At 40.5% G+C, this 23,960-nt stretch overlaps 1 protein-coding gene across 3 annotated transcripts in view; it reads right to left on the bottom strand.

Annotated features, from left to right (window-relative positions):
* Window positions 1–23,960, bottom strand: part of RYR2 (ryanodine receptor 2) — a 751,000-nt gene that overhangs the window by 238,165 nt on the left and 488,875 nt on the right. For all 3 annotated transcript variants that reach the window (XM_059170336.1, XM_059170337.1, XM_059170338.1), the window contains exons 29-32: window positions 23,497–23,671; window positions 5,055–5,263; window positions 4,264–4,616; window positions 2,533–2,647 (exon numbers count right to left, since the gene is read on the bottom strand). In XM_059170336.1, the coding sequence (XP_059026319.1) occupies window positions 2,533–2,647; window positions 4,264–4,616; window positions 5,055–5,263; window positions 23,497–23,671 (852 nt within the window). The remainder of the gene's footprint in view (window positions 1–2,532; window positions 2,648–4,263; window positions 4,617–5,054; window positions 5,264–23,496; window positions 23,672–23,960) is intronic.

The following is a 23,960-nucleotide window of genomic DNA, read 5'->3' as shown; positions in this document are numbered from 1 at the left end:
GGAACAGAATAGAGAGCCCAGAAATAGACCCTCAAATCTATGGTCAACTAATCTTCGACAAAGCAGGAAAGAATGTCCAATGGAAAAAAGACAGCCTTTTCAATAAATGGTGCTGGGAAAATTGGACAGCCACATGCAGAAAAATGAAATTGGACCATTTCCTTACACCACACACAAAAATAGACTCAAAATGGATGAAGGATCTCAATGTACGAAAGGAATCCATCAAAATCCTTGAGGAGAACACGGGCAGCAACCTCTTCGACCTCTGCCGCAGCAACATCTTCCTAGGAACAACGCAAAAGGCAAGGGAAGCAAGGGAAAAAATGAACTACTGGGATTTCATCAAGATCAAAAGCTTTTGCACAGCAAAGGAAACAGTTAACAAAATCAAAAGACAACTGACAGAATGGGAGAAGATATTTGCAAACGACATATCAGATAAAGGACTAGTGTCCAGAATCTATAAAGAACTTAGCAAACTCAACACCCAAAGAACAAATAATCCAATCAAGAAATGGGCAGAAGACATGAACAGACATTTCTGCAAAGAAGACATCCAGATGGCGAACAGACACATGAAAAAGTGCTCCATATCACTTGGCATCAGGGAAATACAAATCAAAACCACAATGAGATATCACCTCACACCAGTCAGAATGGCTAAAATCAACAAGTCAGGAAATGACAGATGCTGGCGAGGATGCGGAGAAAGGGGAACCCTCCTACACTGTTGGTGGGAATGCAAGCTGGTGCAGCCACTCTGGAAAACAGCATGGAGGTTCCTCAAAATGTTGAAAATAGAACTGCCCTATGACCCAGCAATTGCACTATTGGGTATTTACCCTAAAGATACAAATGTAGTGATCCAAAGGGACACATGCACCCGAATGTTTATAGCAGCAATGTCCACAATAGCCAAACTATGGAAAGAACCTAGATGTCCATCAACAGATGAATGGATCAAGAAGATGTGGTATATATACACAATGGAATACTATGCAGCCATCAAAAGAAATGAAATCTTGCCATTTGCGACAACATGGATGGAACTAGAGCGTATCATGCTTAGCGAAATAAGTCAAGTAGAGAAGGACAACTATCATATGATCTCCCTGATATGAGGAAGTGGTGATGCAACATGGAGGCTTAAGTGGGTAGAAGAAGAATAAATGAAACAAGATGGGATTGGGAGGGAGACAAACCATAAGTGACTCTTAATCTCACAAAACAAACTGAGGGTTGCCGGGGGGAGGGGGTTTGGGAGAAGGGGGTGGGATTATGGACATTGGGGAGGGTATGTGATTTGGTGAGTGCTATGAAGTGTGTAAACCTGGTGATTCACAGACCTGTACCCCTGGGGATAAAAATATATGTTTATAAAAAATAAAAAATTAAAAAAAAAAATGAGCAGAAGACATGAACAGACACTTCTCCAAAGAAGACATACAAAGGGCTAAAAGACACATGAAAAAAGGTTCATCATCACTAGCCATCAGGGAGATTCAAATCAAAACCACATTGAGATACCACCTTACACCAGTTAGAATGGCCAAAATCAACAAGATAGTAAACCACACGTGTTGGAGAGGATGTGGAGAAAGGGGAACCCTCTTACACTGTTGCTGGGAATGCAAGTTGGTACAGCCACTTTGGAAAACAGTGTATTCCTTAAGAAATTAAAAATAGAGCTACCCTATAACCCTGCAATTGCACTACTGGGTATTTACCCCAAAGATATAGATGTAGTGAAAAGAAGGGCCATCTGTACCCCAATGATCATAGCAGCAGTGGCCACAGTCGCCAAACTGTGGAAAGAACCAAGATACCCTTCAACTGACGAATGGATAAAGAAGATATGGTCCATATATACTATGGAGTATTATGCTTTCATCAGAAAAGATGAATACTCAACTTTTGTATCAACGTGGACTGGACTGGAAGAGATTATGCTGTGTGAAGTAAGTCAAGCAGAGAGAGTCAATTATTTTATGGTTTCACTTACTTGTGGAGCATAAGGAATAATACAGAGGACATTGGGAGATGGAGAGGAGAAGTAAGTTGGGGGAAACCAGAGAGGGAGACAAACCATGAGAGACTGTGGACTCTGAGAAACAAACTGAGGATCTTGGAGGGGACGGGCATGGGGGGTTGTTGGTGGGTATTAAGGAGGGCATGTATTTCATAGAGCACTAGGTGTGATACATAAACAATGAATTTTGGAACACTGAAAAAAAATAAAATAAAATATTTTTAAAAAGTAAAAAAAAAAAAAAAAAGAAAAGAAAAAGAAGATGGACAGCAATTCAGGATTAAGCACACCATCAGGATGTTCTGTCTAAAACAGGTCTCTTAGTAGGTAACATATATCAGAATACACCTATACTTTTCAAATTTTCGATCCCCAAAATATAAGCAAATAATAATTTTAAAATAAGCTGGCTAGACAGGATGAATGAAAATGAACTCTACAAAGTGCAACACATAATAAGGGACAAAGAGAAGTATGTGACAAAAGCTGCAACCTCATACCGTGGATGTTTGCATCAAGTAATCGTAATCATCTCGATCATCTGCAAGGACATCTTCCGTGAGTCTTGCAGAATGGCTCGTGCTGTAATCTGGCTTTGTTCTTCTAAGCAAAAATCTGAAATACAGTATAGGATTAAGAAAAAGCAACACTCAAATGTTCTGCCTCATTGGAACATGAGCATATAATCATTTTAGTAGAATGGTTCGAAACCAGGGTGATTTTGCTCTGGTACTATCTGGAGTACCAGATAGTACAGTACTATCTGGTAATACCAGATACTACAGTACCAGATAGTACATCTGGTACTATCTGGAGACATTTTTGTTTGACACAGCTGGGGGTGTGTGCCAATGACATCTAGTGGTTAGAGGCCATGGATGTTATTAAATATCCTTCAATTAAGAGGACAAACTCTCACAACAAGTAACTACCTAACCCAGAGCATTGATCATGCTGATGTTGAGAAACTAGGATTTAGTACAAAAAAGGATGCTAAAATAACTTGCCTCCTTGTCTAAAAAAATACTACTTAGAATACTCTTTAACTTTCAACCAAGAACATAAATATAAACATCTCATAAAACTAATTCTTAGGAGAAAATACTTGTAAATTATGTATCTGATAAGGGGTAAATATCCAGAATATATAAAGAACTCCTACAATTCAACAACCAAGAAGCAAATAACCCTTTAAAAAAAAAAGGGCAAAGAACCTGAAAAGACATTTCTCCAAAGATGATCCACAAATGGCCTATAAGCACATGAAAAGATACTCAACATCATTAATCATCAGGGAAATGCAAATCAAACCCACAGCCGAGAAGTTATTTCACAGCCATTAGGATAGCCAACATCAAAAAATCAGAAAATAACAAGGGTTGCTAAGAATGTGGAGGAACTGGAACACTTGTGCCCTGTTGGTGGGAATATAAAATGGTGCAACTACTGCGGAGAAGACTATGAAGGTTCCTTGAAACCTTAAAAAGAGAACCAGCAGCAATTCCATTTCTGGGTGTATGTCCAGAATAATTTGAAGTAGGATCTTGAAAATATATTTGCACATGCATGTTCATATCAGCACTATTTACAATAGCCAAGAGGCAGAAACAACCCAAATGTCCACCAGTGGAAGGATGGCTAAACACAAGGTGTCTATACTCAACGTGATAACATTCAGCCTTAGAAAGGAAGGAAGTTCTGCCATGTGCAATAACATGGATGAACCTTGAGGGCATTACGTTAAGTGAGTTAAGTCAATGACACAGAAAAAAATATGTTATGATTCCAGTTCAGAAAGGGGTCAAATTCATAGAAATAAAAAGTAGAACTGTGCTTACTACAGGCTGGTAGATAGGTGGAAAAGGAGAGTTGTTGAATGAGGACAGAGTTTCAGTTTTGCAAGATGAGAAAGTTCTGGAGACCTGTCTCACAACGATGCAAATCTACTTCACACTACTCAACCATACGCTTAAAAAATGGCTAAAATGACAAATTTTGTTATGTGTTTCTTACCACAATAAAGAAGTGTTTTAAATAAGTAACTCTTGGCATAGATTATGTCTGTGGTAACAAACAGGTAGCAAACAGGTTGCTCTCTTGTCCCCTGTCGAATCCTTTATACATAGAAGGGGGGCAAGAAGAAATAGACACTGGGCAATCCCTTGCTCTCTCCTGTACCCCTCCCCACATAATAACGACACCTTTTAAATCATGTTGCATGTATCAATGACCTTTGTTTCAGACGAGAGGGCTTTTCCTGAGCATAATCTTTGTGGTTATTAAACTCTGGTTTTGTGGCTTCCTTGTCTTTGTCCACTCGATCTGGCACCAGATGGCCGTGAGCGGTCTTCATTAGAACCTCAAAGTCAGAATCTGCATCATAATCCTCCAGATCATTCTTGGGCCCAAAGAGCCCAGCGCCTGGGAGTCCTCCTGCCACCGTCTTGGAGAAAACCTCTGCACATTCGATGGGCATGCTCAGCCGATAGAACATGATATCGGTGCTGCTGTTCTGAGAACCGAAGGACTTCTGAGTGACCTTTAAACACGGAGAACTGTCTATGGTGCCGTCTATTCTGGTCACCTAGCAAAGGAAGAAGCGGGAGTTCAGATATGAATCCACACTGTCGACCTCCTGATTCTAAAGATGTTAACAGACATCACATTTTTCAAACCCCAAACACGGCCCACACGCGGCAGAGTTTTGGGAATGACGAGATGAAACACAGTCAGTACTATGTTACGGACTCAGAGCTTTGAGTCATTTCCAAAGGCAGTTTGGGAAATTCACGTTACAATTACATTTATTCAGATTGAGCCTGGTGTTGCTCAGTAAAGGCCCCATGAAGTGCCTAAAATCAGAACCTCATGCTGAGTTCGGATTCCACCATCACGTAACACTTCAGGGCCACTTTTTTAAGTAAGTGGCAATAACTATCCAAGGGGGGAATTCCCACGTGTAAGGACATTCATTCCATCCCTGGATTTTGGCAATGGTCTGAATTTTAAAGAAAAAGCAAACCTCGATATGCTCGTGATTGGATGGGACCTGGAGAAACTGAGGAAGCCTCTTGCTCAGCCACATCGTAATATCCCTGTTCGTGTTAACTGCAAATGGTTCATAGCCCTCTTGTAAGCCACAGATGGTGAAATATTTCAAGGTGCTGACATCCTTTCCAAAGTTCATGCGGCCCACTTGAGCCACTCCAAGACTACAGACAGGAATGAATCCTGGGAGGAAAGAAAAAAAAAATCAAATGTTCAGTATCATTCGTGTGACAGCCTATTTGATTGGAATTCCCAAAAGCATTGTTCCAGAACTCTTGTCTTTGGGAAAGACGTTGGCGTGAGGTAATACATTATTTGGAGAAGAGACCACTGACGCTAAGTATTAAACGTAAGGGTCAGAAGATCAGGGTTTGATCATAATTTACTAAACATGGCCCCTAGATAAGACCTTAGTTTCACCCTGGACTTCTGTGAAATGAGAGAAGTGCTCAGCAGCCCCCAGTCCTCCTGGAGTCTTAGGGTGGCCAGTAACAGAAGGATGTCCCCAACCCACAGCCTCTTAGCTCAGGAATGCATGGGACTCCCTCACAGAGGGAAGGTAAGAAAGAAGGTGGGTTCAAGTTAGAACAAGCACTTGAAACACGGAAGTACTGAGCACAGGCTGAGCCACAGACTTCTTCATATAGAACTCAAGGAAAAAAGATGAAAGACAACATTTTCAAAAGTTTTCATAGCTGCTGTTGATTTTGGGGGAAAAAATTGTGCCTTTTTCTAGGGGACACTAGATCTAAGTATAGAAAACATATGTAAATAAATAAATATTCAGAAGTAGTTGCTAAAAATCCCACTGAAACGCCTCCATCTGTCCCCTTCTCTTTGATGTCACTGCCATTATAGATTAAGTAGGGCAATTCACGTCTAACCTAAATAATTAAGGTATGAAATTAAAGTATAAGTTAAAAGGAAACAAGAAACTAAATCAAAAGCAATAGAAATAAGCAACAGGGCAAAAACGAAACCATTTCATCAGCTAATCTAATGTGTGGCAGGATTAGTAAATCTTTTCACTACTGAATAAAAAGGGGAATCTATGTTAATTCTGTTCATCGTTTCTTTGAATTCTTTGTAATCGGTTGTCTTTAGCCAGGGGCTGGGATGAAATTTTTCAGTGTGTGTGTGTGTGGGGGGATATGCGGAGGGATGTTTATGTACCTTCATTTCCTTCTAGAATATTTTACACAGAAATTCCAGTAGTCAGCACAATAAATACAGTCTACAGAGTAGAGGATCTAATTTACGGATCAAAAAAGCAGTGGATCCTACGAAAAAGCTAGCAATTGTCTAACTACCATTATGATTTATATTTCTTCCCTTGTTGAAATTAGTGACAATATACGCGATATATAACCCTCAAAATAGCATGAGACAGCAAAAATTACATCCCATAATCCATAATGATTTCACTCAGTTTGTATTCATTGGGATATATACGCAAATAAATGGTTGTAGAACAGAGCTACCGACCAGGAAGCAAGAACACACCCAGCTGTGTTCAAGGAAGTGTGAATGATGAGTTTCTAGTTAAAACTAAAACCCACAGCTGTGTCTGCAGCTGTGACCACTCTTGAAGCAGCAGTCAAGGGAAATTGTTTGAAAGACATGTCCCCAAAGGAATCAAAGGAAGGGATTGGATAAATACAATGGACCTGAGACAGCCTGAGCCACATTTGCACAAATTGGCAAATCTAACACCCATTTGACATAAACTAGGGGATACCAAGATAGAAACATCTCGGATTGTAAAGATTTACTTCTTGCTAGTCACTTTACATGAAGAAGGAATTCCTACCCTATAAGGGAAGATATATACACTTGCATAGTACATTTTGGGGTGTTTGTTATACTAATATCCAAACTTTTCTGTATGTTTGAAATATTTTCATTAAAAAAAAGACAAACAAGTAACTTGGGTTGCCCACAAAGATTCATATCCCAAACTGTTCACTGTGGCTCTGTTTATGACCAGAGGACATTGTTAGCATAGTAAGTATATGTTTTTCCCTTGAGATGTAATACTATTTAGTTTTTGAAACTGTTTTTCAAGGATTCATTAATATATAGAAAAAATATTCATAGTAAATATTATTTTATGAAAGAAAGCCTTAGCATATGATTTATTTTGAAAGCCGGGAAAACAGAAGTTTTTTTTATTAGAAAAGGACAGAATGGTAGGATTTTTTAACACGCTTTGTTCTTTCTTTTTCTGCTTCTCAGTTTAACACATTTTCTTCACTGAATATGTATTTTGCTATGAAAACAAGTGATAGCCTTTGTAAAAATACACTAGTCACTTAATAAACTGGAGAGCCAGAATATGCCTACACCCTTCTCCTACAGAAATGTTATAAGAGTAATGCGGATATAAAATAGTCAAACAAGTTCAGTCTTTGGAAGATCAAGCTCTCAATGCTGCTGGGTGTATGGTGAGTTCAGCATCAGAAATCTCGCCAATAAAATTAAATGAGTACAAATTCATGAAGGACAATTTCATAATATGCATCAAGACACTTTCAACCATTCATTTCCTTATCCAATAAATACTTATGACCAGCTCCCAAATGTGAGAAACTGGGAATAAAAGTTGACTGACATCAAGGCATCAGCCCGAAGGTTCTCACAGTCTAATGAGGGGGGAAGACAGGCAAAGAAGTTATACCTCTTGAACCATCTACAGAGATGGGGTGCTAAGAGCGGAGGAAGAGGAGAGAGATGAAAATTAGGTGGGTTTCTCAGAGGAGTTATCATCAAAGATGGCGGACAGGTGCAGGTCCTTTGAAATGACTAAGATTATGGAGCTTGAAGTGTGAGACCTGCATTAAAATCTCTGTTCCACCAACTCCCAGCTTTTTGACCTTTGACAAGGTACTTAAGTTCTCTAAGCGTTGATCCTTTTTTTCTGTAACATCTACCCCACAGGATTATGGTTTTAAAAATGAGATCTTTTGTGGATAGTGCTTGAAACATAGATGCTCAGTGAAAAAAATTTAAAACTGGAGGGGAGGTAAAAGTAACTAAACAGCCACAATAGAAGAATGGACAAGTATGATATATGCACAAAACAGAGTATGTGCAGGCATCAAAAATCATGTTCAGGACTCACTCATCAGATTATAACTGCAGAGAGAGAGAAAACCAACATAACAAAACTAACACAAGTGGTGATTCCCAGTGAAAGGTAAATAGGTATCCACTGCACTATTCTCATACTTTCCTGAAAGGCTATTTCTCAAAATGGAAAGTTGGTTAAAAAAATCAAAGGTTAAGTTTAAAATGTTTTTATATCATGAATCAGCATTTATAATATTACATTAAAAAGGTGGATGGAGAACATTATTTTAACATCTCAATGCTTCAAATGGGGGAAAAATACATTAAAATCAAATTTCTCTTGGGGTAGTAGGAATCTATATAGCTTTTAGCCATTTTCATTATACTCCCTTGTATTTCCCAAATATTCAACCAGAACTTATTACTTCTTGATAAACAAGTAAATAGATGTAATGTTTCATTAGTTTACAGCAGATATACACTTGTACATGGCATTTTTACTGCTTTCTTGTTTTAAGGCCCTTTCAAGGCATGTATTCATGAAAGAACATCCATAAGTAGAAATGGGTATATTTTTTCCCCTTTTTAACTTAGATGGAATCAACTTAATAAAATTTAAATCATACTGTGACTTCTGAAGATGTGGTTTTGTTTGTTTTGTTTGTAGAGAGTGGGAGAGACTGCTAGCTGTGGAGGTGGGGAGGGGTAGCGGGGGTAGAGGGACAGAGAGAATATTAAGCATTAAGACTAAGATTAAGCATGAGGAACCCAGCGCAGAACTGGACGAAGGTCTCGATCTCACAACCCTGAGATCACGACCTGAGCTGAAATCAAGAGTCAGGTGCTTAACCTACTGAGCCATCCAGGCGCCAGTGAACATGTAGCTTTTATAAAACTTCTGTGATCATAAGATGACCAATATTTCGAAAAATTCCATGTTTTTAAATTAGCGTATGCACAGCAGGAGCAACTGGATGGCCATGACGTGAAGGAAGAGAGCGGAGGGAAACTACAGTACTTTGCAGTCATGTGACAGAAAGGCCAGGCGTCAGGCCCCTGCATTTGGCCAGTACGTGGCAAAGTGCCTAGCAAATAAAGGTACAGACAATAGATAACATGTCCATCACACGAGGCTCCCTAGTAGTGGCTAATGGTCCCTGAGTGGTTTTTTTTTTTTTTTTAAAGAGATTATTTATTTATTTGACAGAGAGCAAGAGATCACAGTAGGCAGAGAGGCAGGCAGAGAGAGAGAGAGAGGGAAGCAGGCTCCGCACTGAGCAGAGAGCCCAATGTGGGGCTCAATCCCAGGACCCTGGGATCATGACCTGAGCCGAAGGCAGAAGCTTTAACCTCCTGAGCCACCCAGGCTCTCCCCCTGAGTGTTTTTATCTGATGCCCCTCTCAAAGAACATTAACAACGGTTGGTTGAGACAGGAATCGTTATTATGACTTTCCTGACAAGGCAACCAACCTTTTAGCTTAAATTGTTTGCTCACAGCCAAGTAGCCAGAGAAGAAACCCAGACCTGCTTGATCATAAGGGCCATGCTTTAAGTCAGGGCCATACATAACCAGAGGACAGAGTTTAGGTTTTGTGGTGAAACTACTCAAACCTGAGTGAAAGTCCAAAAGGGGCCGAAAAAATAAATGAATGTGTGTGACTGTATTCCAATAAAACTTTATTTACAAAAACAGGTGGCAAGCTGGGTCTGCTTCAGGCCTTAGTATGCTAAACCCTGCTCTAAGTTACTCTTCAACACTGTCTTCCTTTAGTGTCAGGTCCTGCCATTCAGTAAGTATTCAATGAACACCTACCATGTGCCAAGCACCGTTGTTGGCTGGGGATACATCTGTGAACAAAATTCTCCCTTTCTGGAGCTCACCTTCGGGCAGGCATACTAAGTAAATAAATATAGTTATATATACAGATATAAAATACGATGTCAGGAAAGGATAAATGCTATTAGGCCTTACTGAATGTTTGCCATAAATTAAGCAAGATGGGTTGATAAATGACATCATTCTCAACCACTGCCCAGAGCAAAACATGGTAACAGAGGTTCAATTCTTTATCAGTTCGAAATAAGTTGAACACACAAATACTCCGACACGAGAAAACAGACTTCCCCGGATTCAGGCATATACCTCGGCATAAGTAAAATGTTGGTCCTACCTTCCTGTGCTTTGCCTTCTCCATCTTCTGTTGCAGTTACCTTAACTGACACCCTGCAAATGACAAAGCCTGGGGATGTCTAAGGGAAGTTTTCTTCCTGGCGGTGGATCTTAAATTTAGTCCACACGAGTCCCGTTGGCTTCTTGGGGCTGAGCCAGACCCACCCTAGCCATTTGTAAATCTGTTAAAACAGTAGCTACAACGTATGGTTAAACTGCTTCCTCCAACAAAAGACAGATGGCTTCAGCCAATTTTAACTTTCTCTGTGGATAAAAGCCTCCCTGCTCCAGAGCAGAGGGGTGTGTGACAAGCGTGCAAGTCCAGCGAAGGAATTGGCAGTCACAGGATGTGGGGGTGTGATGCGGGCGTGAAATCTGTGGCGGGGGCTAAAAGGAAAGAAGATAAAGCAGACCCCAAGCATACCAGCTTATTGGAGGGGCACACAGTTCCAGACTTCGAAACTTCTGAACTACAGATACGGATCCACATTTATAACCCAAGCCAAATGGCCAGAAGCAGTAAAATGGCCAATATTAGACTAAAGGGTACATCTGAATTATTTGATCCGAAGGAAGAACAACACGTAGTATGTGCCAGATAATATATAAGCACTTTCCCATTTATTATAAATTATTAACCTCATTTTTCAAGATAAGGAGACAAATAAGTTAAATCATTTGTTTCAGGTGCTACAGTTGGTTAAACGGGAAGCGAGGCTTTGGGGGGGTGGGAGGTTGGGGGAACCAAGTGGTGGGTATTAGAGAGGGCACGGATTGCATGGAGCACTGGGTATGGTACAAAAACAATGAATACTGTTGTGCTGAAAATAAATTTAAAAAATGATTAAAAAAAAAAAGGAAGACTAAAAAAAAAAAAAAAAGAATGCAAGAGGGAGGGGCGCCTAGGTGGCTCAGTGGGTTAAAGCCTTTGCCTTCAGCTCAGATCCTAGGATCCAGCCCTGCATCAGGCTCTCTGCTCAGCAGGGAGTCTGCTTCCCTCCCTCTCTCTCTGCCTGCCTCTCTGCCTACTTGTGATCTCTGTCAAATAAATAAATAAAATCTTAAAAAAAAATGCAAGAAGGAGGGTAAAACAGAAATAAGACCAACTTGCCTTAGATTTCTGGGATCTTTAGAACTGGAAGGGGCATAAACGGGTGTCATTTCCAGTTAGAGCTTTTTATTTTAAGGAAATGAAAACAGAGAGGCTATTTGCCCAAATCCATGCAGGAAGAATTGTTTTCAGAACTGGGAAATAGCCATACAGGAAGAATTATTTTCACAACTGGGTCTAGAACCAGGACTTCAGACATGAAATCTGCTGCTTCTATTCCACTTTGGCTTAGAAAACAACTTGGCAAATACACTGGGTAAGGCCTTTGGGGATTTACTGTGTTACAAGCACATCTTTAGTACAAAGACTTTGTAATACCAACTTTGGCCCAAAGAGGGACATCTCCATACTTTCTTCCTGACTCTCGGTTCACTTCAGATAATCAAGATCAGTAGACAATTTTATTTTTGATCCTGAATACTACTAAATGTCCTCTTTTCATCAATATACACAAATGTAAATGTCAATTAACTGGTCAGGTTAAGCTAAGCAGAGTTCAGTTTTCACTGAACTCCTCAATCATTTCACAGTGAATTTCCCCAGAAAAACATGTGTAGAAAATATACAGGTAAACTCAAAAGACAGAAACTAGATAATCTGAAATTCAACTCTAAACAATAAAAATAAATTTCTCTCATTCGTTAAAGTCCTGTGCATTTAAGAGCTGTATTCTTGGAGAAGCCCAAAGAATTTCTAGAACATATCTTTTCTGATTCTAGACAAAACCATGAAATGGATTCTGCCAGTTCCCAACATTTTCAGACTCTAGAGTTAGTCTACCATTTTGTAAATAACTGTCTGTATCGTTACTCAAAATACCCAGTGTCCCAACACAATTTGGGGCTGTTTGGATGGCTCCACTGGAGTGACTCATGCTCTTGACTTCTTCTCCCAGCAAGTGCTCATTTTTAATTAGGAATATCCTTAGTAAGTTACTGTCCCAGGTGGGATACAGACCTGCCCCTGAGGTCTGTAACAATGGCGGGTTTTGCAGAGTGACAGAACAGATGTTATGGGGGAGCTGGAGGGCAGCGATCTGGGACGGTGCCCTCCTTCTACTACTCTTAAATTCACGTCATGTCGAAAACCATCTCAATCTTCACCCAGAAGTGGTTAAACTGTTGCAATATTTCAACTGAGCATAAAAAGAATATGTTGGTCTGAGGGTTCCATGCTCTGGTTTCCTTCTTTCTTTTTTTAAAGGTAGCACGACAAAACCAGTAATGGAAAGTTATGCTTCCCTCTCTTTTTCCTTAGAGGGCTTTTCAGCCTGAAGCTATGCAGTTATTTTCATTACAACAGTATTCTTCTGTTTCGCTCCCGTGGAAAGGAATGCCATGCCGTCTGAGCCCCGGGGTACTCAGTTTCGCTCGCTGTTCTTCCAGGTGGCAGACAGAGCGTCACAAGCATCAGTTCTGGATTTGATTATAATCTTTACAGATGCAGAACCTGAGGGCCCTGAGCTGATCTTTACTTACAGAAGAGCCAAAGAGGTTGAAAAAGCTCCAGTGCGATGAGGCATTAACACAGCCCAAGATAAGTACCTACAAGCCGACTTCGTCAAAGGCAGGTGATCTCCAGAGGAAATAACTATTCTCTCACCATATGGCGAGATTTTAAATGACTCTCTTCCTTGCTTTAAATCAAGGGTATGATTAGCTCTACAAACCGCTGGTAACAGAAGGCACCACACATATAGATCAAGAGCACTACTAGGTTAGCAGGGAACACGTGCCGAGGGGGAGGTGTTTCAGTTTCCTAGGGCTGCCATGTAACAAAACACCCCAGACTGGGTGGGTGAGGCAACAGAAATTTGTTCTCGTGTTTCCAGAGACAGAAAGTCCAAGATCAGGGTGTCCACAGGTTTGGTGTCTCCGGCAGCCTCTTTCTGTGGCTGGGGGATGGCTGCCTTCCCGTGGCCTTTCCTCTGTGCACAGGAACCTTTGGTGTCTCTTCGTCTTCTTGCGAGGATCAGTCATCCCCAATGAGGGCCTGTCCCTTATGAACTCATCTAACCTGAATGATTTCTTTAAAGGCCCAAATACAGTCACTTTAGGGGGTTAGGGCTCCAGCATACGGATCTGGGTGGGGTGCACAATTCAGGCCATAACAGGTGGGTTTGAATGTGGTTGAATACAGAATGTCATATTCCCCAGCAAACACATCTTCTCGGGAGCCATGCTTACTTGCTGAGCCCCGAGAGACCCCTGGATTTAAAGAATCTGAACTCTAGGAAGAATTTCATTCAATATTCCCACAAGGCATTTCTTCTTTTTTTTTTTAAAGTAAGCCTGGCTGATTTCTCATATGCTTCAGGAGGTGGCAAGCCCCAGCAGAAGTAAGACATGCATTCGTCTTTACTGTAGTAAAAACTGGCTCATAGTACATAGGTTCTTTTTCAAGTAAGTGTGGGACATGAGCTATGTATTTGAGAAAATTCTGTGCACCATCAGCATGTTAGGAAATGTCATACCACTTGCACATTTCACCACTGATTCTTTGTTTCCTTTTTTGCTTTATTGTTGCTCTTTTGTTTTGCTTTTCTGACATTTATACTTTACATTTTGTGAGGGAATCTGAAATGTATAGTATGTGACAGTTAAGAAAGTGACTCAGTAGAGCTGGTCAACAAGCAAACAAAAGAACAAAGAAAGGAGGGAATGCGTTTTAAATTAGGGTATAACTACCATGTTTACTACTCATGTAATTTTAGGGGGGCTTGGTATTGCTTTAGCATAATGAGGTTTAATTGGGAGGCTTGGGGATGCATCCATTTATTCCAGTTGAAATTAATGATAATTAGTTTTTTTTTAAAAGGTTTTATTTATTTATTTGACAGAGAGAGATTACAAGTAGGCAGAGAGGCAGGCAGAGAGAGAGAGAGGAGGAAGCAGGCTCCCCGCCGAGCAGAGAGCCCGATGCGGGACTCGATCCCAGGACCCTGAGATCATGACCTGAGCTGAAGGCAGCGGCTTAACCCACTGAGCCACCCAGGCGCCCGATAATTAGTTTTTGACCTATGGAAATGTGTCCTTTGAGTGTGCTTTTAAGTAATAAGTTATCCTCATAAGGAAGCAAAGAAAGCACAGGGTTAATAAAAAGTACAGTTTGCAATGAGCTGGTACTTGGGACCAAGATTCTGTTGTTAAATTGGGGAACTGGGTTACATCATGCTTGAACCACAAGATTTCCTTCAGTTTCTCCAGAGACAGAGAGAAAAAGCCACTGGCTAGTCTTCCTGGCTTCTTTTTTCTAGGCTAATAAACCAAATCTCCGGCTTTGAGATTCTGCCATTCTGATGGTACCAAAAACAAGAGCCAACCCAAAAGCTCACCAAGGAAAAGGTTATTTCTCCCTGAGACCTGGAGCAGTTTTGGACATTTGATGAAGGGCTCTTCTCACCCTGAGGTGGCCTCAGTCTGACCCTAAGAATGGAGGGCAGGGGGGAACATCTCATTCCCACTCCCTCACCAAAATTGTAGAATGGGGGAAGAGATTTCCAATGAGATAAACCTCCCCCACAGAGGAGACGCATCCTTAGAATTCCAGTTCAGAAACTCTTTTGAAAAGTATTCTCTTTTGGAGACCCATGGTGGAACATGGACGGGAGACCTCTCCCCAGGGATAGGGTTCCAGAGGAGGAAGCAACATGAGGCACCGAGGTGACAGGTGGGACACATGGCGACCAAATATTAGGGAGATGACGAAGAGGGAGAAAAGCAAAGAAAAGGAACTTGGGACTGGGAAATGTGAGTCGTTCACGTCAGAGGGCTTGCCTGCAAACATGAGGCACTGTGCTCGTAAAATACAGGCCATTACCATTCCTTATACCCAGACCCTTATTCTCTCTGTTGTAAAAGGAAAAATTCTTCATTATCTGTGCTGGAGATCACACCCTCTTCACCTTCTCAGGAATTTCAGTGAACATCGTCTCTCAGACTTTTACCATCAATTTCTCCCTCTCTACTAGATTATTCCCCAAAGCTCTATAGACATGTTCACGCATCCTATTTCTTCTTTAAGAATCTCAAGTGCACAGAAGTGGAAAGTGGATTAATTACAAACTGTTGTTCCCGACACGCTTGTCATGACCTGATTTTACCTCATTCTTTAGTTGGAACTTTTTAGATCCTGTAATAAGCATCTGCTAACCCACCACCCGAAGGAAAACCAAGAGCCTTAACGATAGCCTACATCTAACCACATTATGTTGATTTTCCCATCTCCCTGCCTCCTCCCCCGAAGAAACCATCACCCCAAATCCTAAGATCAGCATTCTCTTATTTTCTTTGCCTGTACTTTTAAAAACATACTTTTAAGGTTTTGATTGTGTGTAACTTTTACAAAAATGGTAGCAGCCTCTATGATTCTTGCACTCATTTCCTATTGCTTTTGTAATAAATTACACCACAAATTTAGTGGCTTAAGACAAAACCAATTTATTGTATTTTGTATTTGTTGTATTTCTGAAAGCTAGAGGTCCAAAATGGATTTTATTGGGCTACAAAGTGTCCCTGGGGCTTGTGTTCCTTCTAGGGACTCTGGACTCTGGGAAGAATCTGTTCCCTGCCCTTTCAAGAGGCTTCCTACCCGCCCTGACTCCTTGACTCCATCAGAACCAGCATCTTCGTATCACTCCCCTCTCCTGTGTCCTTGCTCACTCCTGCCACCCTCTTGAAAGGACCTCTGTGATTACAGTGGAACCATCCAGAAAATCCAGGAGAGCCTTACAAATCCAAGAGAGTTATCTTAATCACATCTGCTAAATCCCTTTGCCACACAGAAGGTAATCTATTGGCAGGGTTTAGGAAGTGGACAGGGACCTCTCTTTGGGGCACTGTCTTCGCCTGCCCTAGTTACCTCTCAGGACTTACTTCTTTCCTTGACATATTCCTAGTCTACCTGTCACTGTAGCTTCCCACCTTACTCATCCATCCTCCAGCAACTGTTACTGATTCGATGACTTCCTGGCTTTGGCTACTGTGAGTAGTGTTCCTATCAACGTTCTTGCTCATGTCTCCTGCTGTAGAGATATATAAAGGTCACTGGGGAACTGGAACAGACTTTTTGGGCCATGTGTATGTAAATATTCAAATTTCAGAGATACTACCGAACCCTGTTTTTGTTTTTTTAAGTGAGAGCACCATATGCACCCCTAAGAACCATGGAAAGTGGTCCTAAGGAAAGCCAATACTCAATATTGCCCAATATCTAAAAAAATTTTGCCAACAGAATGTATCTAAAATAGCATCTAATTATGGTTTACACTTCCCTGATCATTAATAATAACAAGTATTTCCTCAAATGCTTATTGCCAGGGTGCCTGGGTGGCTCAGTCAGTAAGTGTCTGCCTTCGGCTTGGGTCATGATCCCAGGATTCTGGGACTGAGCCCCACATCAGGCTCTCTGCTCAGCAGGAAGCCTGCTTTACTGCTTTACCCTCTCCTACTCCCTCTGCTTATGTTTCCTCTCTCATTCTCTATCCCTCTGTGTCAAATGAATGAATAAAATCTTTAAAAAATATATTTATTGCCCATCTGGATTTCTTCGATGAGATATCTACTGATGACTTTTCATCCTTTTTCTTAGTGATTTCAGTTCTTTATGCTTTTCTTGACACTAACATTTTTTTTCAGTTGTTAACATTGTATTTTGAGTTCTCTGATCCCACTAATAAATTGTTTTTCCATTCCCTTTAAGGTTTCTTTGGTTGTTCTTTAAACAGAAGTTCTTAAGTTTGTATAGATAGATTTACCAGTCTATTATAGTCACCAGGTTTTTGTTTTATATTTGCTTGTTCTACTCTAAGATAAAGGTTTCCTACCCCATTGTCTAAATTTAAAGATTTACCTATATTTCCTACCAAGAATTGCAATGTTTTATTTTTGACATTTAAGCCCTCAGTCCCTTTGGAGCTGGCTGTTACATATACAGTATGATACAAGGAAAGGATCCGATTTGTTCAGATCCCAGTCTCCCTCTCTCCAGCAGCCTGGCAATGCCACCCACCATATTACAAGGGTCCACACGTGGGCTGATGGGTTCTTCTACCCTCTCTAATTCATCTTACAGATTCCTTCGCCTATCCCTGCACTAATACTACATGTCTTAATGCTGATAGCTTCAAAATAAATCCTCACTGGGGTGCCTGGGTGGCTCCGTCAGTGAACCATCCGACTCTTGGTTTAGCTCAGGTCAGCATCTCAGGGTCGTGAGATCGAGCCCGGCATCCGGCGCCATGTTCAGCATGGAGTCTGCTCAAGATTCTCTCTCTCTCTCTTTTCCTCTGCCCCTCCATCCCCATGCATGCACACACATGTGCTCTCTCTACAATAAACCTATCCTTAAAAAAACCCTTATCTATTTTATCTTTCAAAATCAATACAGTACAACATATACCCTATCCCTGCTCTGCTCTATCATAAGTAATCTTGAGATTTTTAATCTTTTACTCTTCTATATACATTTTGGAAACATTATACCAAGCCCCATGAGAAACTTCTTGGGACTTTAAAGACAAAGTATGATGTTTGGATGGGATCTATACATCAATTTTGGAAGAACTAATACCTTAAGGCTATTGTCTTCCTCCTGAACATAATATAGCTCTCATTTATTGAGTAATAAATCTCTTTTTTGAACCATTTTATTAAGGTGTGATTGACATAGAAAAGGTTGTACATACTTAATGTACACAACTTGATGACTTTGGAGATAAGTATATACCACAAAATCATCTACACCATAAACATATCAGTTATCTCCAAAAGCTTACCCCTGCCCTCTTATTTTTATCATCATCATCATCATCATCCATAATGTGTGTGGGGGGGTGTATAAGATAAGAACACTTAACATTTATCTTCTTTGCAAAATTTGAGGCAGGTAATTCAGGCCTATAGTTAACTAAAGACAGGAACTCTCTAGGACTTACTCATCTTGTATCAATGAAGGTTTGTACCATTTGATTAACACTTCTCTATCCCTTGGCCCCCTGGCCGCTACCATTCTACTCTCTACTTCCGAGTCTGACTGTTTTAGATTCAACATTTCTAAGTGTATCATGTAGGACTTAGTACCCGTCCTTCTGTATCTGGGTTATTTCACTTAGTCTAACGTCCTCCAGCTATCCATGTTGTCACAGTTGCAGAATTTACTTCTTTTCTAAGGTAACAGTATTCTGTTGCACATAAATTTCATATTCTCTTTATTCATTTATCTGTCCACAGACACTTCAGCTGTTTCCTTACCTTGGCTGTTGTGAATAATCCTGCAGATACCAGTTGACTTCCCATGAACAGTGCATGAAGGTTTCCTTGTCTCCACACCCTCACCAACATTTCCTATCTTTAGGTTTTGGGGGGTTTTTGATCACAGCCATTCTGACAGGTGTGAAGGAATATCTCATTATGGTACTGAATTGCATCTTCCTGGTAATTAGTGATGTTGAGCACCTTTCTGTACAACTGTTGGCCACTTGTATGTCTTCTCTGAAGAAAAATCTACTTGGTTCCTTTGTCCATTTTTTAAATAGGCAGTTTCTGGTTGTTTTTGCCAATGAGTTACAAGAGCTCCTTATATATTTTGAAAATTATCCTTTATCAGATATATGGTTTGTAAATATTTTTTCCCACTCCACAGGATGCCTCTTCATTGTGTTGATGGCATCCTTTCTTGTGCAAAAGGTTTTTAATTTGATATAATTCTACATATCCATTTTTCCTTTTCTTTCTTTTTTTTTTATTTTACTTTATTTTTTTTAAGATTTTTTATTTATTTATTTGACAGAGAAAGATCACAAGTAGGCAGAGAGGCAGGCAGAGAGAGAGAGGAGGAAGCAGGCTCCCTGTTGAGCAGAGAGCCCAATGTGGGACTCAATCCCAGGACCCTGAGATCATGACCTGAGCCGAAGGCAGCGGCTTAACCCACTGAGCCACCCAGGCGCCCCATTTTTCCTTTTCTTGACTGCTTTTGGTGTCATATCCAAAAAAAAAAAAAAAAAAAAAAAACATGGCTAAGGGCACTGCCAAATAGCTATTCCCCTATGTTTGCTCTTGTAATTTCACTTTCTGTTCTTATGGTTAAGTCTTTAGTCTATTTTGAGTTGATTTTTGTATATAGTCAAAAAACATCGTATATGGTCCAAAATTGGGTAAAAGGTCTAATTGCTTTTTTTTTAATGTGTCAATATCCAATTTTTCCAACACTAGTTATTGAACAGACAATCCATTTCCCATTACATTGTCTTGGTATCTTTGTCAAAGATTGGCTGACCATGTATGATAAATTTCTTTTTTTTTTTTTTTAAAGATTTTATTTATTTACTTGAGAGAGAGACAGTGAGAGAGAGCATGAATGAGGAGAAGGTCAGAGAGAGAAGCAGACTCCCCATGGAGCTGGGAGCCCGATGCAGGACTCGATCCCGGGACTCCAGGATCATGACCTGAGCCGAAGGCAGTCGTCCAACCAACTGAGCCACCCAGGCGTCCCTGTATGATAAATTTCTTAACAAAGTTATCTATCAATAAAGTTTAATGATTTTCTCTGTAAATACTTTGTTCACCTTCTGTTAGGGTGATAACTAGTTACTGAAAATTCGAAAATTCCTGATGTTACTGTGAATGCTATCTTCTCTTTAATCTAGTTTCAGGTTTGCATCTAGCATAGAAATGCGAACTCACTAAATGCTTCAATTATTCCTAGTAAAAGCTATAGATTCTTCAGTTTTCTCTGCAAATAATTACATTATCTGCAAATAATGATAGATTTGTTGTTCCCTTTATTCCAGTTCTCATCATCACTTCCAATTTCATTTCTTATCATATCACAAGTTTGAAAAAGAATTTACGACAGAATTTTTTTTCTTTTTCTTCCTTTCTTTCTTTCTTTCTTTTTTCCCCTACAACACCACACTTCCTAACACAGGAATGTACTGTAATTGCTAAAGTACTAAAAGATTTTGTAAGTGTTCTATATTTAAATTCTTCTTACATGTCTTTATATCTGTGCCATGCTTGATTTGGCTTGCGTTAATTCCTCCTTATCTCTACAGAGACAGTGAACTCAGACATACACTGGTTATTAAAGCAATCAAAAGAACTATGTGGTAAGATCAATGGAAATACATATATATATTTCCATATATATATATATATATATATATATATATATATCTCCAATCTCTACTAGCCCTGTTCTTGTCCCCCATCTAACATGGTAAGAATCACCTCCATGGAGCTCTTGAGGAAGTGTATCAAAAAATGTTTCATATGAAAATGATTACTTAAAAAAGAAAAAAAGCTTTAGTCCCAAATTGGATTAGAGATAACCATCTCTGGCTTTACTAAGATAGACTAGATTCAATCAGAACTCCTTTCAGGCTCTTGCTAAGGGACAGGTGTCCTAGCTTGGCTGGCTACTAGAACTCTGTGGGTAACAATATGAATGTCAGCCACTATAAGCAACATGGTTTGTGACAGAAATGACTCCTGATTAGTTAACTGCATATGGACTGAGAGAACCACACACACATCTCAGTGACTCCAGAGGAAGTGGCATGTTTGAGGCTGACCATACTCAAGTTCCTCTTCGTGATCCCTCTGAGCAGACTGGCTCCAAGGATGGCCCTTGTGGTACTCTGGCAAGAGCAGCATATCCCTGTGGCCTTTCATACTTGCTCTTTTGAGCCCCATTTGTCTCGAGGACTGTCGCTGAAGGGTGACGGGTAAATTAAGGAGCCCATCTCAGGGCCTCCTGTTACACAGAGCAGGTCCATCGAATTTCTTATTTTTCAGTAAGCTCTGTGAAGTTAATTGACAGGTAAATGGAAAATTCCACTCCAAAAAGCATTTTCAAATCATAGGTGTGGATAAATCCCATTTTATGGAAGAAAATTTAGAATTACGAGTGGCCTCTATGAAGTTAATTGCGAAGGATCATGGCTACGTGAAAATAATAACCTGCCTTGGAGACCAATATACCCCTCCAACACCTCAAACCAAAGTCCAACAATATTCACCATAAAATTTTCAAACAACTCATGAGAATGCTATATGAACTCTCTCATAGTGATACCAACTATGAGAGTCATTTTTTAAATTTTAAAAAAATTCTGTGAAGTGTAAAGTCATAAACGTTTATAGACTATACCAGCCAGACGAGCTCAGTCTATTTCACCTCCACAATGGTGACTGACTGGTCTTTGCAACAGCGCCAAGAGCATGAACATTTGTTATGTGCTTAAATAGTATGGTCGGGCATTCCACGTTGTTTAGAATTCTAACACCATTCTCTGAATCTATGTGGCACAAGTTAAGCAAACAGAGCTCACACAGGCACTTCCTTCCAACAAAGGAAGGCAAAGCATACAATAATTTCTAAACAACCGATTAAAAAAAAATAAAAGCTCAGGTCATATCTAACAATAAAGACAGAAAACACAGAAAAAGCCCCTCTCCCACCTTCTCCCTGATATATTAACACTCATAAAGACAATCACACAGAAAGGGAGATGGGTAATGGGTTGGTAGAGTGACAGTTCCACCAGAGATACACTGCTGTGCAAAATAGAAATTAAGTTACACAACTATAGAATTCTGAGGCACCTGGGTGGCTCAGTTGGTTAAGTGGATACCTTCAGCTCAGGTCATGATCTTGGGGTGCTGGGACTGAACCCCACATAGAGTTCCCTGCTTAGTGGGGAGTCTGCTGCTGCTTCTCCCACTGCCTCTCCACCCTCTCAAATAAATACAATCTTTTAAAGAAAATGTAGAACTCCTACCATTTTTGCAAATCTATATTTGAGAAACGATGGTCATACCTGCTTACAAGCTTACTAATGAATGAATATAGAACTTAACGCAAATAATGAGGGAACTAACGTTTTGAGGATCAGTTACTTTTGAGATTTTATTCATCCATTTGAGAGATAGTGAGCATGAGCAGTGAGAAGGGGCAGAGGGAGGAGCAGACTCCCTGCTGAGCAAGAGATCAACATGGAGGACACAGATTCAGGGCTCCTGGGACTCAATGGACCGGGAGACCATGACCTGAGCCGACTGAAATCAACAGTCGGTTGTTTAACCAACTGAGCCACCCAGAAACCATCCAACAAAGCGATTTTGAAAAAAAAAAAAAAAGTGTTCATTTTAAAATGAGACACTTATATGTTTTGTTCATTTTTTGGTATTGTACTTTTGTACTGTCTTAATTACATGCTCTAGAGTAACACCATCGAATACAACTTTCTGTGATGCTCTAAGTGTTCACCATTGGTGCTACGTGCTAGGGGAGGGGGTACCACTAGCCACAGGTGGGCACTGAGTACTTGAAAAGGAATGAGTGTCTCTAAGAAACTCAATTTTAGCATTCTTTCATTTCAACTAATGTGAATTCAAATAATCCCAAGAGGCCAGTGGCCACCTTCCTGGAAGTGTAACTCCAATGAATCAAACCTCTTCCATTCTTCATTTGTTTCACAAAGGGCTTCACTTTCCCTTTACAACCCTGCTCAAGGTCATCTCAGAGCCCTGCACTGTGTTTCCACAGAATGTTCATCAATTTAGAGCTTCTCTACTTAACAGAAAGCACTCCAGTGCTGACTTCCCTTGGTATACTGTAATCTACACAAGAATAGGACAATGTTTTATTAATCTCTGTCATCTCAGCATCCGGCAGAGGGCCTGACCCGTGACAGGTTCTCATTACGTTTCTGTGAAATGAATGAACAGAAAGGAGCCATCAGCCACTGATTATACACAGAAGTTCTAAGGGAAAATTTCACGTTTGTGGAAAACTGTCCTTGCGCCTGGCATTTATTTTCTTATTCACATGCATAAAAGCCATTTCTACCTTATTGAAATCCTAGCTAAGTAGTGGAGGTAGCGTTTCTGCTAAAGCAATTTCAAGGGTGTCTGATCAAATAAGCCATATGGCAACCTTGCAATTTACAGCGGCAACTCGTCTGCCACTCACCCTCAAAGATGGCTGGTTATGAAGCAGGAGAGCAAATGCTCGCTCCATTCACGCTGCGAACCTGAAAGCAACGCCAAATGCAGGTCACTTACCATCGCCAACATCAAAGTCCTTGAACGCCAGTTCTGAGCCCGAATCATCCAGAAGGATTTCGCCATTCAGTGTGAACATCATGGTGTGCTCCGTCATGTCCACCATACATCCCACAACATCGCCGGCTTGCCAAGAGCGCCCATAGTGCTCATTACCCTGGTGCCACCGCTGGGCCTAGGGACAGAAGAGTCACCTGTCACGGGAAAAGCCAGGAGAACAAGACCCAGACATCACACCCCCACTGCGGGCATGATTCACTGCAGCGCCTTCTACGAATGCAGCAGGAGGAAGGACGGAGTTCTACTGCACCCACCAGTGTGGCCTGATGCCCTAGCTGGAGTGGAGGTGCCCAGCAATTCTGAATCCCTCACACTAATATCAGATTACTGAATTTTGAGGGAAGACCAAAACGCTATTTCATTATTTCGAGAAACAATTACTTTAAAAATCTAACCCAAGGGGC

Source organism: Mustela lutreola, chromosome 4 (assembly GCF_030435805.1).
Source record: "Mustela lutreola isolate mMusLut2 chromosome 4, mMusLut2.pri, whole genome shotgun sequence".
NCBI classification, from domain to species: domain Eukaryota; kingdom Metazoa; phylum Chordata; class Mammalia; order Carnivora; family Mustelidae; genus Mustela; species Mustela lutreola.
The sequence above is the reverse complement of the archived record's forward strand: the minus strand, read 5'-3'. Positions and strand labels throughout refer to the sequence as shown.